At 42.4% G+C, this 17,795-nt stretch overlaps 3 protein-coding genes across 3 annotated transcripts; 2 read left to right on the forward strand and 1 right to left on the reverse strand.

Annotated features, from left to right (window-relative positions):
- Positions 1 to 75: 75 nt before the first annotated feature.
- mip130 (Myb-interacting protein 130) lies at positions 76 to 14,183 on the forward strand. The gene is made up of 2 exons (XM_068284982.1): positions 76 to 214; positions 11,109 to 14,183. Exon 2 carries the CDS (start codon positions 11,133 to 11,135, stop codon positions 14,004 to 14,006), a length of 2,874 nt encoding a protein of 957 aa, XP_068141083.1. The 5' UTR covers positions 76 to 214; positions 11,109 to 11,132; the 3' UTR covers positions 14,007 to 14,183.
- Rbcn-3B (WD repeat-containing protein Rbcn-3B) lies at positions 757 to 8,880 on the forward strand. Its single transcript, XM_068284981.1, is given in 4 exon segments — positions 757 to 1,487; positions 2,505 to 4,170; positions 4,172 to 4,873; positions 4,875 to 8,880. Coding segments are annotated over 3 exon segments (4,674 nt in total). The 5' UTR covers positions 757 to 1,487; positions 2,505 to 2,574; the 3' UTR covers positions 7,251 to 8,880.
- On the reverse strand, positions 14,042 to 16,566 carry eIF2Bepsilon (eukaryotic translation initiation factor 2B subunit epsilon). The gene is made up of 5 exons (XM_068284983.1): positions 16,403 to 16,566; positions 16,171 to 16,295; positions 14,826 to 16,117; positions 14,476 to 14,762; positions 14,042 to 14,407 (listed from the first exon to the last, which is right to left on the reverse strand). The coding sequence occupies exons 1-5, from the start codon at positions 16,493 to 16,495 to the stop codon at positions 14,231 to 14,233; spliced, it is 1,974 nt and encodes a 657-aa protein (XP_068141084.1). The 5' UTR covers positions 16,496 to 16,566; the 3' UTR covers positions 14,042 to 14,230.
- Positions 16,567 to 17,795: the final 1,229 nt, after the last annotated feature.

Consider the following 17,795-nt stretch of genomic DNA (forward strand, 5'->3'; position numbering starts at 1 on the left):
TATATTTATTTATTTAGAAAAAAATATATCGATAATTTTACAAATACGCGGCATGCACGCCTTATATCTATCGCAGGTTGGCAGCACTGTTTCACTGTTTCTCTGCTGGTCCATTCAAAAGGCTGCGTGTGTGTATGTTTCGCTCAGTATTTGTTGTGGAAATTCAAAATAAATTGCAGATTCAATTTAAAACAGTTTTTCAACTGCTTTAGAGGTAAGTGTCAAGTGCAATACATTATTAATTATCAACCTAACATCCGTAAATGTAATCCAAATATAACGTTTAATGAAATACCTTTCATTTGGTCATTGCGCCAAATAGCCAACAAACCGCTGCTATATTTGCATACGTGCAAAATGTACACAAAAACGAAATTGTAACAAAAGTGCTTGAAGGTTCTATCGCAGATACCTATATAATTAATAATAATGGTTTTTAATGTCTAAAAATGCAGAATTCTTGTGCTTAGGACAAAGAATTTGTCCGTTGGACAAACTGTAACAATATTCACAGCCATCAAATTTCTATATGTCATTACACACATACATATGAGAAATGAACGGATTGCGCTGTACATCTACGGCCTTATATGTGCAATAGTTAGTACAAAAGTGTAATAAAATTTATAAAATGTAAACAATTGTTGTAAAATATTAAAGTTTGCATCAGGGTTGTCGTCCTACCTATTTCACATAGATGTCAGGTACAATCGACTACAAATGGTGGCAATCCTACATAGTAGTAATCGATATTCATAGTCCCCACGGTCGATACGAAACGATTCTCCGTCTCCGTACTTTTCGTTGCTTTTTTCTCTGTACCTCAGTCGTGTACAAAATACAAAAAGAAAAAGGCAAAGAGAACAAAAAAAAGAAAAAAAACAAATTGTCTTACAACTTGTAATTGTTGAAAGTGCAACCCGAACTCGGTTGTTTTAGTACAAAGAGTGCACAGGACAGTTCGGGTATATGGGCAATATGGCAATATGCATAATATAAAAAAATTGACAATAAGAAGAAAAACAACAATAACAGCCGCAGCAGTAGCAGCAGCAGCAGCAGAAACGTGTGTTGTAATTGTAGGCCATCACAGCAGCAGCCAACAACTTGGAGAGAGACAACAGTGTGTTGTACGCAAATTAGAAACGGAATCGTGCGACGACATTGAAGTTCCTCCCCTCCATGAACACTCCCCCACCATCACCACCAAAATCAACAACAATACCAACAAAACCAACCGTAGAACTTAGAATGCAGATGTAGTTGAAGCAAATAGAGGAGGACAAACAACAGCAGCAGCAGTACGGATGCAGATCAGGCTTGAAAGCACAATCAAGACGACGACGACAATAAAATTGCAAATAGAAAAAAATAAAAGAAGAAAAAAATATACAGACAAACGAAATTGGAATCAGGGAATCACGCGCCGTCCCCAATACGGAAAGCACGACAGCACCAACAGCAGCAACAGCAACAACAACAAAAAAGTTAGCTAAATTTTAAGTTATCTACAATTATTATTATTGGCGCATTTGCCAGTGTGTGTGTGTACGGGTTTATTTGTGTTTGTGTGGCTATATAGGTGTGTGTGTGTGCGTGAGTGTGTCTGTGTGTACAGTTGTCGTATGCCCAATTAATTTGAAGTATATTTGAAATTGATGATGACGCTTCTGACGACTCGTTTTGCCATATTGCGCCCTAGAGGCGTCTCCATCTAATGTTTATGGGAGTCCAAAAATTGTTACCGAGCTCTGGCTCATTGGCTATCAAATCTCCCAAGGTTGGGTTACTACCTTACCAGCTGTCAGTCACCACTTCAATTGTATAACATGGCACGGGCTCTAGCTCTGGGCTCTCGTTCGTCTGTTGTTTATCTTCTGATATTCAATACGGCGTTGACACATGTACTTACACACACGCACACACATACTATATGGGTGAATGTACAGTGAAGGCTCCTAAATAAAGCCTTAAACCTCGTCCAGCATTCCAATCAATCGATACTACGTACAAATGTATACATACATACATATATATATTTTGAATATTGAATAACTTAAACGCTTTCAGTAGAGAATACACGACTATAAAGTGTGTAAAACAGGAGAAGTACTGGCAAATTAAATATACCCATTTGGTCCGTATCCGTAAATTTTGAATTTCCATTGTATTAATTCTACCAAATTTCAACTAAATTAATCTTATGAAAACAGTTGTTAAAAACAACTTAACTATAGTTCATATAATCAGCAGTAAAAAACTTAATTTATAGATTTGTTTAGTAGCCCCCGTTGGTGTGAGATCCGTTTCATTTACTTGACCACTACGTACATTATATACCTATGTGTATATAATATATATATTCAAGGGGCAGAACAAGCGTTTTTTAGTTATTCTCTATATATGTATATGTATGTTTGAACGGAGCACACACACACATTGGCATTTGTGGCTTAGCAATTTTGACTTGTGTTCCAAGTGCTTATTGGAGAAACTTTTTGCAGATTGTAAAGGAGGAGAAGAAGGATAAGAAGATTGTAACACCGGCGCAGGATTATTAGGAAGTAGTCAATCATGGTTAGCAACAATTTGGTTGTGCCCGTGGTGCTTTGGGGACCAACAGCGCCGACGCACTGCATCTCAAGCGTATTCCTTTCGGATGATCAATGTACTCTAGTCACTGGCTGCTATGACGGCCAAATATGTTTATGGCAGGTGGAGCCCACCACTCTAAAGATGTCACCACGTTGCCTACTGGTAGGTCATTCTGCTCCAGTTTTATGCCTGGTGCGTGCCTCGCTGTTGCCTGAGAATAACTTTCTGGTCAGCTCATCAGAAAATGGTGAAATGTGCACCTGGGATCTTGTCGATGGCAAGTGCACAGAGGCGGTGAAACTACCTCAGGTGCATACACAAATCCAAAGCTATCACACCGCCAACAGCGAGGATGTGCGTCTCTTTTGCATTGGCTACTACGCCGAAATCATGGTTATGGATCCATTTAGTCTCGAAGTCATTTATGTGCTAAGTTCAAAGGTGAAGCCAGATTGGATATCGGCCATTCACGTGCTGCGTCCCATGCGTCGAAAGGACGATGTTGTGCTGGCCATAACCACGACGGGCACGGTGAAGGTGTGGACGTTAACGGGCAACGAGAACAAGCATGCCGAGCCGATCTATGAAAACGAGTCGAAGGAAATTCGATGCTTGAACGCCATCACCATGAACTGTTGTGCTCAGAATCAGAGGACAGTTCTTTTGGTCTGCACCAAATACTGGCAGATCTACGATGCTGGTGACTTTACTGTGCTCTGCTCTGTAATAGCTCCGGCCCGTGAACGCTGGCAGGGAGGCGATTTTCTTACCTCGGATCGTGTTATGCTGTGGACGGACGAGGGCAAGGGATATCTGTATAAGCTGCCAGCCAACTGCATACCAGACAACAAAGAGTTCCACTCGAAGAGCGTTGTCCGAGATGCTCCATATCTGTACTATGTGCTTCAGCATGCCGGCGACAAAGTTCTTTCCTGTCCGCCAGCTATGAAATTAATATTGGCCAGCAGCAATGGGGCCAATGGAGGAAATGGAAATGGAGCAGCTAGCACCGGCGGTCAATATAATCTGTTGCGAGGCGATTCCGAGGGGTATATTTCAGTATGGAATGTGCCGGAGGTGCCACTCGATAATATTAGCATATTGCAGGCGAAACAGATGCCGCCGCGTATTCTTAAGCCGCACGTATGCACCTCTTTGGTAGAAGCCTGGTCTATAATGGATCCGCCTCCGGTGGGAATTCTCGATCAGTTGTCCCGCATCACCGACTCCCCGGTGAAATTAACCTCGAGTATCTATCTGCCTCAACAAAGTCGCCTTGTGATTGGTCGCGAGGATGGAAGTATTGTTATTGTGCCAGCCACCCAGACGGTGATGATGCAGCTACTCGTTGGCATTAAGCAGAATTTTAGCGATTGGCTGTCGCATCAGATTCTCTATGGTCACCGCGGACGTGTGAATTGTTTGCTTTGTCCCTCAATGGTTCATTCACGTTATGAGAAGTCTCATTTACTTTCCGGTGGAATCGATTTCGCTGTCTGCCTGTGGGATCTCTATAGTGGAAGTCTTTTGCATCGTTTCTGCGTTCATGCCGGCGAGATTACCCAGCTCTTAGTGCCCCCCGGAGAGCTGTAGCCCGCGTATTCTCAAGTGCATCTGTTCTGTGGCCTCGGATCATTCGGTCACTCTCGTTTCGCTGCAGGAGCGCAAATGCGTTACACTGGCAAGCCGTCATCTCTTCCCCGTGGTGACGATCAAGTGGCGACCACTGGACGACTTTCTAATTGTTGGCTGTTCGGATGGCTCTGTGTATGTGTGGCAAATGGAAACGGGTCATCTGGATCGTGTCCTCCATGGTATGCTCGCTGAGGAAGTGCTCTCCGCTTGCGATGAACAGGCTGGCGACGATGGCAGCGGCGGAGGTTTAACATCACACGGTGGCGGCGGCAACGTGACATCGGCAAGTGAAATGGGCATGGCCAATCCTGCTGTGCACTTCTTCCGTGGTCTCAAGTCACGAAACATGAACGCCATCCGGCATGCCACGCAGCGTGGCATCCATCAGCTGCAGCAGTTGCAGGGTCACAATCAGGGTAACTTCGATTTTCTCATGAAACATCGCAGCAATCCTCTGGTCATTCAGGGTCTGCGTACCAATCCCAAGGATGCCGAATCGCATATTCTTTTCTTTGACATCGAAGGACTGATATTCGAGCTACATAGCGAGGAGTATGCCCAGATGACGCCGGCCACGCTGGAAGCTCTCGGTGTACATCTGCAAAATCCCAAAGATGGACGAACCATGCCATTGGACGCCAGCAAAAAAGATTAGCGACTTTTTCGGCAAGGTCAAGAATAAGGCGGTGGATGTGGAAAAGATACTAAAAGACAAGGACAAGCACGGTTTGGTCCAGAAGTTCAAGGAGAAAACGGAAATTGTCGAAAAGAAAGTGCAGGCCAAGGTGGAGAGCCTACAGAAGGCAGTGGAGACCCATGAGGAGCAACAAGACCTTAAAAGCAAGATTGCCTCCAAAATGGAAGTGACACATGTTATGGAAGTGGCGCAGTTGTTGCTCTCGCTATTGCACTCCTGGGGACTGGATCCGCATCTGGATAAGGTGTGTGAATCGCAGCTGGGTCTTCTGCGTCCAATTGTGCCCATCTCATATGGCGTTCTTTCCAAAGCCGGATACATGTCCCTGCTGTTGCCTACCTGGCAAAATAACTACGTCTTGCCATCGAGCCAGCAACTACAGTTGCTGCAGTCGGCTAGTTCCAAGAAGCGGCCTCTACCAGAGGAATTGCAACGGCTTGAACATCTGACGGCTGTCTTCACGTCACGTTTGCATTGGGAGCTAAGCACTACCCTCACCTCGAACCACATTCTGGCCCTGGTGGCCATGTCTAACACCCTGATGTCCATGAGCGCCGCCTCATTTTTGCCGGACTCTGAGAAACATAAAAAGCTGCAGCGCTTGGCCCAGCGAACCGAGTCCATGATGAGCAGCGAGGAGGAACGCGAAGAGCTACTTGCTCATCACACATCGCAAATAAAGCAGGGCTGGAGTTTATTATCCACGCATCATTGCTTTCTGCTGCCCGATAAGATCGAAGCATTGGAGCCAAAGAAATTCAAACGGCCACAGGTGGAGATGATGGTTAAACGCTGGCAGCATCATTGCATAGAAATTCGTGAAGCTGCCCAGCAGATTCTCTTGGGCGAGTTGACGCGCATGGGCAAGAAGGGTCGCAAGCAGCTTGTCGAGAGCTGGGCCCAGTATCTGCCACTTTATACGCATACGGAACCCATTGTGGGTGCCCAGCAGCAGTTAAGCATGATCGGTGGTGGAGGCGGGCAATCGGGCGGCGGCGGTGGAGGCGGAGGAAATGCCGGAAGTGGAGGCAATAGTGGCATGGCCACGGGCAGCTCACTTTCCTCTAGCAATGGTGGCTCCGGTTCTGGCAGTGGCGCTCTGTCCTCGGGTGGTTCTGGTGGCATCTCCGGCGGAAATGTCCATCAGGATGAGGACTACGAAGAGGAGGAGGAAGAGGAAATTATACGTAAACCATCCAGTTTATCGGAACTAAAACGCAAGCAGACCACAGCTGTTATCCTGCTGGGTGTTATTGGCGCCGAATTCGGACAGGATATTTCGCAGGAGTCGCCTAACCATCGCGGCAGTATTAGCTTGGGCGCATCCGGCACAGAGAGACGCAAGTCTTCCGTAGTGGAGGGCTTTGGCATTGCAAACAATTTGGCCAGACTAACGTCCATGGCTCTGGCCCATTTGCTTTATGCCCCACCGTCGCCCAAGTTACCTCAGTATACTCCTCTGCGGAGGGCAGCCATCGATTTGCTTGGCAGAGGATTCACCGTTTGGGAGCCATATTTGGATGTATCCAAGGTGTTGCTTGGCCTCCTGGAGATCTCCTGCGAGGGCAAGTCGGTGCCTAATCTAAACTATAAACTGCCGCTGACACCGCAAGCGGATGCCTGCCGCACGGCCCGCCATGCTCTGCGGTTAATTGCCACCGCACGGCCGGCTGCTTTCATCACTACAATGGCGCGCGAGGTGGCCAGATACAATACTATGCAGCAGAATGCCCAGTCCATCAACACTCCGCTCACCCAGTCGGTGCTGTTCAAGGCAAAGAGTGAGATTCTCCAGTGCGTGGAAATGCTGATCGACAAAATGCAATCGGAGATTGCAAGTCTTCTGGTCGAGGTCATGGACATTGCGCTCCATTGCGTCGATAGCAATGATTTGAAAAATCGTGGTCTGGCCGAGCTTTGCCCCTCCATATGCAAGTTCAATCAGATCTCACATTGCGCCCAGACGCGTCGCATTGCTGTTGGGGCCAATAGCGGCAATTTGGCCATCTACGAACTGCGGCAGAACAAATGCCAGATGATCCCCGCCCATACGCATCCGATTACATCGTTGGCCTTCTCACCGGATGGTAAATACCTTGTCTCCTATTCGTGTGCCGAGAATCGTTTGTCCTTCTGGCAGACCAGCACGGGCATGTTCGGATTGGGCCAATCGCAGACACGTTGCACCAAAGGCTATTCCACGGCACCAATCCCAGATGTATCGCGGTTAAATCCTATGCGTTTGGCCAAACTCGTCTGGATCAATAATCGAACGGTGACACTTATGCTAGCCGATGGTTCGGAGACGCGTTTCAATGTTTAAATTCAACACATATATACATATATATATATATATATAAATGGGATCCATCCTCCGTGGACACGTGGCAAATTGGCAATCAATGCAAGCTTCAAAAGCTAGCTATCGGCGCAGCAATGAAACAAACAATAATAAGAGACAGGGAACGAGAAATAGAGAAAGAAGAAAGCGGGAGTTAGAGAGAAGCAGAGAAAGAGAGATAGAGGGGACGACCTAGTAAAATATTAAATTATCTAAACGAATTAAAGAAACAAGAAATGAAACTGTTATTAATTTATATACCAACCTATGTATACAACATACACACACACACACAAAACACCCAAACACCATATATACATATATATATAAATATATAAATATTTAGTTATTTATATATATATATATATATATATATGTATTTACTTGTAAACCTATTAATAATTTATGTTGTGTGTATTATTTTAAATTGTGTTAATCGATATGCATATATATATATATGAGAAAATGTTTCCCCGTTTAACTTTTTCCCGTTTCTGTGGAACTTTTTATATAAATTATATAGCCTAAAAAAAAAAAAGAAAAGAAATTCAAACAATCATCCAATCATCCCTCCCCCATGCCTTCCCCTCCCACCTTTTAAAAACAAAAACATAGAAAAGCCTTCAAAACTAATTTAAAAAACAAAATGATTCCCACGTCCTTTACAATTTTTATATGGTTTCAAAATGAAAAAGAAAAAGAAAGGTGTACAAAATAAATTTGATGGGAATTGCAACGAATCGGATTCGGATTTAAAGAGAATAACAACAACAACAAACAAATTGGCCTGAGACTAACTTTTACTCATATTGCTTTCACATTTAATTCCCCTCTCCTTTGAAAATAAAAATTATAATATCCAAATATTAACAAGTTAAAACATACACACACACAAACAAAAAAGAAAAAACAAGTTAAGCAAAAAAAAGAAAAATCTTCTGAAAAAATCACAACATAAAAATTTTAAAAAACACTGAAAACAAAAACATAAAAAAAGAACAAAGAGTTAAAAGCTGTTATTATTATTGCATACTATTATTATTATAATTAGCTACTATTATTATTATTATTATAATTATTATAAATATTGATATTTGTTATGCCTAATTAATGTATTGTTATCTATGATGTATGTCAAAACAAAAAACAAGCAAAAACAAAATTATAAAAAAAAAACCAACAACAAAAAAGGAAATCCAAAATGTATTTCGAGTAAAAACTTAAAAAAAAAAAACAACAACAAAAACAAACAAACTGTAGCGCCAAAAAACAAAACAAAAGAAACCATCCATCTTTTAATTTGTATAGACAAATTTGTAATTTTTTTTATTATTATTTTATATTATTATATCAGCTTACAGAATGAAAAAAAAAGAGTATAGAGTTTATTCTTGTCACTTCCTCGACCCGATTGTATGTAGCCGATGTAATTTTCCGTCTGTTTTTGGATCGGGGCAAAACTAGTCGATAGCCTCTTCTTCCTGCTATTTGTAGAAGCTGGCCAGATCCCTGATCTACCAACCTCACTCCATGCCCCCTTAACCACCAATAGGAATTGATACGTGGTCGAAAACTGTTCTGTGCAATAAAAGAAAATGTTTATCAACTTAAAGCAATTCTCGCTACATTTCAATGAGTGTGTTTTTTTTTTCTTAACTATTTTATGTATATCCTGCTAAATGTTCTATATATACATACAGCTGCGAACTTAAAAATAGCACCACTTGCTGAGGTAATGTGTTCAAAGGATTCCTAGGCTTATTTTAAGGTTCTAGGAACATGTGAATACGTTTTTGAACGTAAAATACTTTCTACTAATGGAAGCAGAAAAAAATTCTATCAAAATCCAACGTTTTCAAAGATTTTTACAAAAAACCTTGATATACTCAAAAAATACCCGAAACTAAAAATAGCACCACTTGCAGTATTTTGCAAAATACCGTTAAATTTCGCAGAATTGCATAGCAAAAAACACATATTTAATAGTCCCTGGTTCAAAGTCGATTTTAAAAGCAACAGTACTACAAAATATCCGAGACCTTTAGATATAATGGGTCGGGGAAAACACTGCCCCGGGAAAAAAGCGAAACGTCATCCTAAACCAGGTTTTGGAGAAAAAAATCGGATCTTGAAGATGGAAAACTGGTTGGTACTTCCAACAGAGTGATCCGAATACCGATCTATTTGAAACAGAAGCCTTAAACTCGCAGACGAAAGCCAAGACTGAAGCAGCAAGAAGTCGGTCCCTTAATGCGAGAGAGCAATAAGGATTCTTTTAAGGCTCTAACAGATCTTAAAAAGGACTTTCAGCCCCAAACTAGGGTCCAAATTGTTCGCAACTACCTCCGGAAGATCAATTCAAAAGATTCCAGTCGAAGAAAGCCTCCACTTTTGAACGCTAGACATAATGCCAATCGCCTTAAGTTGGTCAAAGATCATGAGAATTGGCTTGTCCAAAACTGGAGGAACGTACAATGGACTGATGAAAATAAAATTGTAAAATATCGTAGAAAAGGCTATAGACCATACGTCTGGCGTCCACAGAACCTGGAATTCAACTCCAAATTCACCCTAGAGTCTAGAATCAGTGTCATTGGTATGGGGCTGTTAGTCTTATTATGGTGTCGGTCACATATCAGTCCACAAATCGATTATGGATCAGCAAGTTCATGTAAATATCTTATAGACGGTGTTGCCACTATACGCTGAGGATAATATACAGCTAATATGACCCTTTCAACAGGACATCAGCCCAAAGCACACCAGTAAGAAAGCCAGGAAGTGGTGCTCAGCGAATTATCTGAATTTAATTGAGTGGCTGGGACAGTCACCAGACCAAAATCTCATTGAAAATCTTTGGTCTGATATTAAAAAAGCAGTTGCTGTTTCATTACCAACAAAAATTGAGAAGTGTTGGGAAGTAATCCAGGAGTCCTGGGCAAAAATAACGGTCAAATGCTGTCAAGACCTGGTTGACTCAATACCAGGACGATGTGCTGCGGTTATTGCCAATAAGGGCAATGCAACAAAGTATAAAGTTTATTATTTAATACTATTTTTAATATCTGATCATAACTTGTTAATGAATTTTGTTTTTTTCTGCTATTTTTTAATTTTGAGTAAATATTTGTAAAGTGGTGCTATTTTTAGTTTCGGGTATTTTTTGAGTATATCAAGGTTTTTTGTAAAAATCTTTGAAAACGTTGGATTTTGGTAGAATTTTTTTCTGCTTCCATTAGTAGAAAGTATTTTACGTTCAAAAACGTATTCACATGTTCCTAGAACCTTAAAATAAGCCTAGGAATCCTTTGAACACATTACCTCAGCAAGTGGTGCTATTATTAAGTTCGCAACTGTATATAATAGTATTGTTACTTATGCTTGTGCGCAAATGTTTGAATTTTGTTAAAAACAATTGAAAAATTAAAATTATTTAATTACAAATTTCTCGTACATAAAGAAAACAATATAATAATGGCGTGTTTTATATAGAACTAAGATGATATATATATATATATATACCTATATAAGGGAAAATGTGTTTGCGCTTTCTTTTCTATTATTATTGTACAATTTCTATGTATTGTATATGTTTGTACTCTATCGATTCTGATCCATCATGATGGTCCTTTTAAAGTATTACACAAAAAATATAATGAAAAATAAATGATGAACAATTAAAAAAAAAAAAAAAAATACAATATACCAGCAAATAAAGTCAATCCTAACCATGAGAGAAGCTAAAATTTATTTTTAGAATTTAATTTAGTAATTGAGAACTTTGGAACTTATTTTTATCGACTTTTAACAAATTTCATTCCTAATTATTTTATTTTTCAGCTTGAGCTTGGTTCGTTAAAGACAATGCCCCTAGCTGAGACCAGCAAAACTAAGCCCAGGAAGGCTGCAACTACCCGAAAACCCTTCATCGACATGGAAGAGGAGGAGGAGGAAAGCGGCGGCAATATGGTGGATGAGGCCATGGATGACGATGCAAATGAAAGTAACTCGGATGATCAGCGCCGACAAAAGAATGATGCTGACAGCGATATTGAGGACGATGCGGATGCAGATGAGGATGATGATGATGGACACATTGGGGAGGCTGCTGAACCTGCTGACGATGAGGACGACGACGAAGGAGCAGAAGAAGAAGATCCCGATAGCAATCAGTCAAGTGAACAAGAGGAACAAGTTGAGCCACCAGCCTTCAGTCTGGCCACACTGGGTCTACAGCGTGTGGGAAGCGCCCCACCACCCAAACCCAAGGGCCAAAAGGCACCGATTCCTACGCTGAATGCTCGTGGCATGCCAGCCCGTATACGAAAGAAGAATCCCCTCTTCTATGACGAAAATATTATCAACGATGACAAGCCGCTGCGCATGAGTCTGGCCCCCAAGAAAGTTGGACCTGGTCGTCCTCCGAATTCGGCCGGCGGCAATGCTGCTGCCAAAGCGGCGGTGGGGGCCATCCCATCCAAGGTGCTGAAGAAACGAAAGGGTGTAGTATCTCGCTATATGCGCACCAGTGACAATGGCTCCAGCTCCAATTCAGCCAGTAGTCAACAAGGCAGCGGCGCCGGAGGCGGAGCTGTTGGAAAATTGAAAAAGACGCCCATTAAATTGCAGGCCAAGTCAGCAGGTGGGGCTGCTGGCCGGGCACAATCGTCGATGCATGGAAAAACTGGTAAAGGAGGAATTCGTTCCATCGAAGGTGGTGGAAAAGGACAATCTGCTATGGCAGCAGCAATGGCTATGGCCCAGGAAGATGCTAGCAAAGCCGAAGCAGTGGCGGCTACCAACAAACGTCTGGGACAGTCCATTGGCTTGCGTTTGCGTAATCTTCTCAAGTTACCCAAGGCCCACAAGTGGGCAATAGCCGAATGGTTCTACTCTTATATTGACAAGCCGCTTTTTGACAGCAAGGACGAGTTCATGAACCACGTCAGCGAGCTGGCTCCCCGGCTGGGTACACGAAAACTCAATCGCCACGAATGGGTTAACATTAGGCGTCGCATGGGCAGGCCAAGACGGTGCTCGGCGAATTTCTTTAGTGAGGAACGCAAAGAGCTGGACAGGAAACGACAAATGATGCGCACTCTGCAGTCCCGCAAGCCGGGTGAACTCAAGGAGCCAGGCCTATTATCAGATATGCCCGAGAAAATTCCAATGCCATTACCGCTAGGTACCAAGGTGACTGCCCGGCTGCGAGCACCACAGGATGGCATTTTTGCTGGCACGGTGGCCGCCTACGACTCACTAAACGCCATGTACCGCGTGACCTTTGAACGACCCGGGCTTGGTACCCACTCGATACCCGATTATGAGATCGTATCAGAGAACTTCCATGAGATGTTGCCGCTGCAAAGTTTCACCAAGGATTTCAGGCCAAATCTGGTGAGCATCTATCATCCCAGCTGTTTGGGCTTCACTACAAATCTGGGTTTCACGGCCAATCTGAGCTATTCTCAGAAGCGACTAACTCCATCCGCTAATGGCGGCATTGGTTGTAGTCTAGGGATGCAGAGCAGTCCCCAGAAGCATCTAGCCACAAATAATGCTGCGGCCAGAAATGCACTTAGCATGAAGCTGAACAAAAGCGATCCCCTGCTGGGTCAGGATGCAGTGGGTGAGAGCCCCGGCAGACAGCAGCTGACCCGTCATCATGGTTATCCCATGAAACTGCTGGAGCATCTGCTTCATCTAGAGAATTACATAACGTGTAAGAACAGCAAGATCCAGCGCCTAAGCAAAATGAATACAACTGCCGAGTTGACCATGGGCGAAATTGTTGGTCAGGAGGGGGCCGGTGATCGTCAGCGCAAAGTTCTTCGGGACGATTTTCAACGGCGATATGCCTCTAACATCATCTCGATAGAACGCATAAACAGCGAACTTATGTACGAGTTGACCAAAGTCCAGGAACTTTCCTCCAGCCTCACACGTAATCCAAATGTTCAGGCCATGATATCACCTACTTATTTACGCGAGGAATGCCGCACCAAGGCCGGCGATACGGTTGATGATCTGAACAAGGGACTCGTTAAGAGCGCGCGCATGATAAAACTGCTTAAGAATCTAACCACATTGCTAATTGTGACACAAAATCTGGGTGGCGAGTGCGAGTCCAATGAGGTGAATAAGGTGCTAGAAGGCTGCATCGAGGAGGTTCGCTCAAATCTTGTGTGCAGCGACAACATTGTTGTCTTTCAGAAGAGTGTGCAATTGCGACTGGAATATATTGCAATGGACATAACGCGCTGCTTGGAGGAGCAGGGCCCTAATCGGACTATTGAACACGGCGTCAAGTCGCCAAAGTCGGAAGCATTAGAGGAGAGCCTGGATCAAGTAGTGGCGGATGATGATGCTGACGATAAAGCACAAGATCAGCAAAAACGAGAAAAGGATCAAAAAAATGAAAGCAGCGGCCACAAAGATGAGAATGATAGAGCCGATCATATGGATGTGGACATTGTCGAGCATGAGATGGAGTCTGAGGAGGAAAAGAAGCATGTAATACGTGAGCCAAGGGAGTCGCCTCAACCAGGTACAATTGAGGATACGCAGATTACCATTGAGTCTGTTAAGGAGTCTGAAGAAGATGATGATACTGAAGAAGACCACCAGTCGCCACAGCAGAAGCAAAGGCAGAATATTAAAGAATTCCATTCCCAAATGGAAGTGCTTGAGGACGAAGATGATGGGGAGGAGGAATTTATATTAGAGGACGAAAACTAGATGGAAATTGAAGCAGCCAGCATCTAGCTGTGTACTTCTGTCTTAATTTTACTTTTAATGTTTAGTTTCAATTTCGTTTATATATTTTTTTTTGTTTTCAATTATAAACAATTTTTCTGTCTTTACGACATTTCATGCTAATGCGTTGCAATAAAGATTACAACAAGTCATCCATTAGACTTATTCGTCGTCATCATCGTCATCTTCTTCCTCACTAGACTGATTCAGCCAGTCGACCAATTTAGCCAAACTCTTTTTAAGTGGGCCTGCTCTTGAATATCAATATCCAATTGATCATGCCAAGCTAATATGGAATCTTCAGATACAAAATCTTTATCGTATAGATAGTGAACGATTTGGGAAATCTTTTCCCTCACCAGTGGATTCTCCTCACATACATCCTAGAGAAGAGAGACAAAAAACACATTTAGAGGTTCAGAGGTTTCAATCTGTAGCTTCATTTACTCACCTCTAAAGCATTGAGGCAATCCAGCATGGCATCCTCGCTTTTAATGTAATTGGAGACTACAGGTCCCAGTTGTTTAAAGACTGCATTGATAGCCAGCATCACATTGTCATTTGCCGGCTCCAGGATGTGCTGGATACCGAACACAGCCTTGACCACATTGAAATTGACCTCCTTGAGGGACATATTGTAGGCATAGCGCGATGAGTTGATTTCCAATATAAGAAAGTCGGGATTAGATTTCTCACGAAAACCACGAGTTAGCGAGTCAATCACCTCGGACAAGAAAACTAAAAGAAACGAAAATAAAATAAAAGAAACATTTTTCCTAAGAATTCAATGTCTTGTCTTACTGTTTGTATCGTCTGGTAAAGGTGTAACAGCACGCGATTCGTCCTCATCTTCATCGCTATTGAAACTGTAATCGCTCAACTCATCAATTTGTCGTACGGGTTCACCCATTTTTGGTATGCAAAGAGTTTGCTGTGCCAATAAATCTTCACCATCGGAATCAGCATCCGGATCTCCAGTGGTCAGATCACTAACTATATAGGCCTGCGGTCCAATAGCCTCTAATTCTACTGCCTCATGATCCTCGGAGCTTTGCGTATTGGATGAGCTGGTGACAAGAGTGTTGAATAGTTTAGTTTTAGCTGGCAGAATGCACTTAGATCCGAACACGCAGCCGTCAGACACTTCACAGAGTTCATTGATGACACTGCCAGATCCCACAACACAATGCTCCAATCGGCAATTATCCCCTACCGTCACATCGGCCATGAGAAACACATTATTCAGCTGACAATTTTTGCCAATCCTACAATTTGCACCTATAACGCTATGTCGTATCACAGTGCCAGATTCCACATGGCTCCCGGCCTGGACTACGCTATTTTCATGGAGCGATACCTTTGGCACCATCGCCTCGTGGCTCTTGTAGATGTTGTCCTTGTGGAAGACGTACTGCTGTTGCAATCGATAGACGCCCATGTCGGGCACTAGGGGATAGGCCCAGCGATTGATGATATCTCGACTGACTAGTTGATAGGACGGCCAACTATTTACTTTATGGGCATACTGTGCTGGCGGCAGCATAGCTACATAGATCCGACTATCGAGCAATTCTTCGTTGATCAGAAGGCCCCGCACAAAGTCATCGCGCGTCTGGAAATCGAAATTATCACTGAACAATGATAGCATCGATGGCGAACCAATTGCAATCTGGGGATCGAGCAAGTTGTGATGAAGCGACACACAGGAATTCCCCAGGAAGATGTCTAATGGCAGCTGATAGCGGGGTTCCTTTTGATTAAGCCGGAGACGTTGGTGATAATGTAAGCGTGTGCTTTGCTTATCAACGGCAATGAGCAGCTCGTTGCCGGTTCTTAAATTGCTGGAGCACTCCTTGAACACCAAAGTGGCAGCGGTACCCTTGTCAAATTTGGCCGTTCGCTTGTGTTGCTCCAGCACTGGCCGCAAGTCTGCATTGGTCACCGTGTCGGCACCAAGCAGGATGAAATTGCCTCGAATTAACGCCTTGGAATCCAAATCACGCATAGCATCACCAAAGCAGCGACATCCTTCGCCGCCTATCACATGCACGGTCATCTTAAATGACCATGATGCATACATAGCAATGCCCTGTCTAAGTGAACACTTTAAATTCATTTCACAATCTTTTATTGCTATTGCACTTACTTAATGTGGTTCCGTATGTCCGCCAAGTATAAACTGGCATAGATGAAGACCTCCTCGACGCCACTACGATTTAAGGCAATCAGCGCATAGTCCAGCATGCTTACATTCACCAGGGGCAAAAGTGCCTAGAGATTGGATATGTGCATCCAGGATGGGATAACATCAATTGCAAACGTGGAAAGTATTTTATATAGAAATACAAGAAAAAAATTAATTGTACAGTTGCACATACAGTGGATCCTTCATCGGAAAGTGGCTTGAAGTTCCAAACATTGTTGTCGGCTATTAGCACGGCCTGGACGATTTGCTTTTCGAATTGTGCCATCTTTCAATCAAATACAAAACATTCTTTAAAAATTAACAACGGGATTAATAGTGGGTACTAGTGGTTCCCATTGCACGTTGCTGTTGTGTGGTCGCTTAATTATACTGAACCAGTGTTATTTCAAACACCACAAAAATGTGTCAAAAAATACCAGATCTTCAGTTACATTTTTACGCGGTATATTTTTGAAAATTGCCCAAAGGTATAATATTTAAATAAAGAAAAGTTTTTGAAAATGAATTCTACTTGATATATCGCACAGTGACAGGATACAAAGACTAATTCATAAAATGGTAAAATTATAATTTTGTAATGTGTAAAATTAAAAATTAACTTTTTTCTTAGCATGATTCACATGGAATGATGGTTGGTGTTGAACTTTTTCTTGGTTCCAAAAAAAAACATTCCTGATTTAAAAGTCAAGTTTCAGTGATGTACAAATTTCAAAAAACAAAACCAAATAAACATATGCACATATAATTGTTTGTTTATATGTATGTACATACAATTGTACAGTCAGTGGCGTATCCACAGGGGGTAGTTATTACTGAAAAGAAAATAACACTCATCACTAATCAGTACTAAAATAGTTAATATAAATAAAGTATTTACCTCAAACTAGTTCAATGCATGTACATACATACATATGTACATACATATATTACCCATTAGCGCCAAATGACGACGGCGGCAATGCCCTGTTCGGGGCTTCAGCGTCGACAGAAATAAATTCTGCCCCCGTAATTTAAGCAAAGGTCAACCAAGGTGCCTGAACGATCCATATAATGTTATTGAAACGTGGACTTTTTTAAAACATACTCCAAATGTTCTAAGGATGTCCTCTCGACATGTCGCCTGTTTATCCAATGATGGGGCATCTTTTCCGGTGATTCCCCGGCGGCGTATACTGCAGAATAGTTTTTATTTGTTTGTTTATTTGATTATGTATAGGGTTCACATTGACAAAGACACGCTTTAACTTTTCATTATTTTTTTAAGAATGATTAATGATTCCAAAAACTAAGAAGCCAATAAAATTTCTATATAAATGAGAAAAAAACAAAACAATCATACAAATCTATTATACAATATTAGGCCCAGTCGATTAGCCAGATATATATATACACCATACGTGTACATCTGTGTATGTGTATCTGTGTTAGCACCCTGTATTCTAAAGCTAAAGTCGCAAAAACCACAAACCGGTCGACTTCGTATAGATCAGAAATCCAGAAAGTTGTCACAGTGGAACACGTTGTTAGGCAAAACGAGAAAAAATATATATGAATGGATGTACATA

This window comes from Drosophila tropicalis, unplaced genomic scaffold (assembly GCF_018151085.1).
Source record: "Drosophila tropicalis isolate 14030-0801.00 unplaced genomic scaffold, ASM1815108v1 contig_4, whole genome shotgun sequence".
Taxonomy (NCBI): domain Eukaryota; kingdom Metazoa; phylum Arthropoda; class Insecta; order Diptera; family Drosophilidae; genus Drosophila; species Drosophila tropicalis.

Excerpts from the sequence above, each read along its gene's own strand:
- mip130 (XM_068284982.1), top strand. The coding sequence starts at position 11,133 with ATGCCCCTAGCTGAGACCAGCAAAACTAAGCCCAGGAAGGCTGCAACT.
- eIF2Bepsilon (XM_068284983.1), bottom strand. The coding sequence starts at position 16,495 with ATGGCACAATTCGAAAAGCAAATCGTCCAGGCCGTGCTAATAGCCGAC. Across the intron at positions 16,296-16,402 it reads TTTCCGATGAAGGATCCACT|GCACTTTTGCCCCTGGTGAA; the intron begins GTATGTGCAACT and ends TCCAATCTCTAG. Across the intron at positions 16,118-16,170 it reads GACATACGGAACCACATTAA|ACAGGGCATTGCTATGTATG; the intron begins GTAAGTGCAATA and ends GTGTTCACTTAG.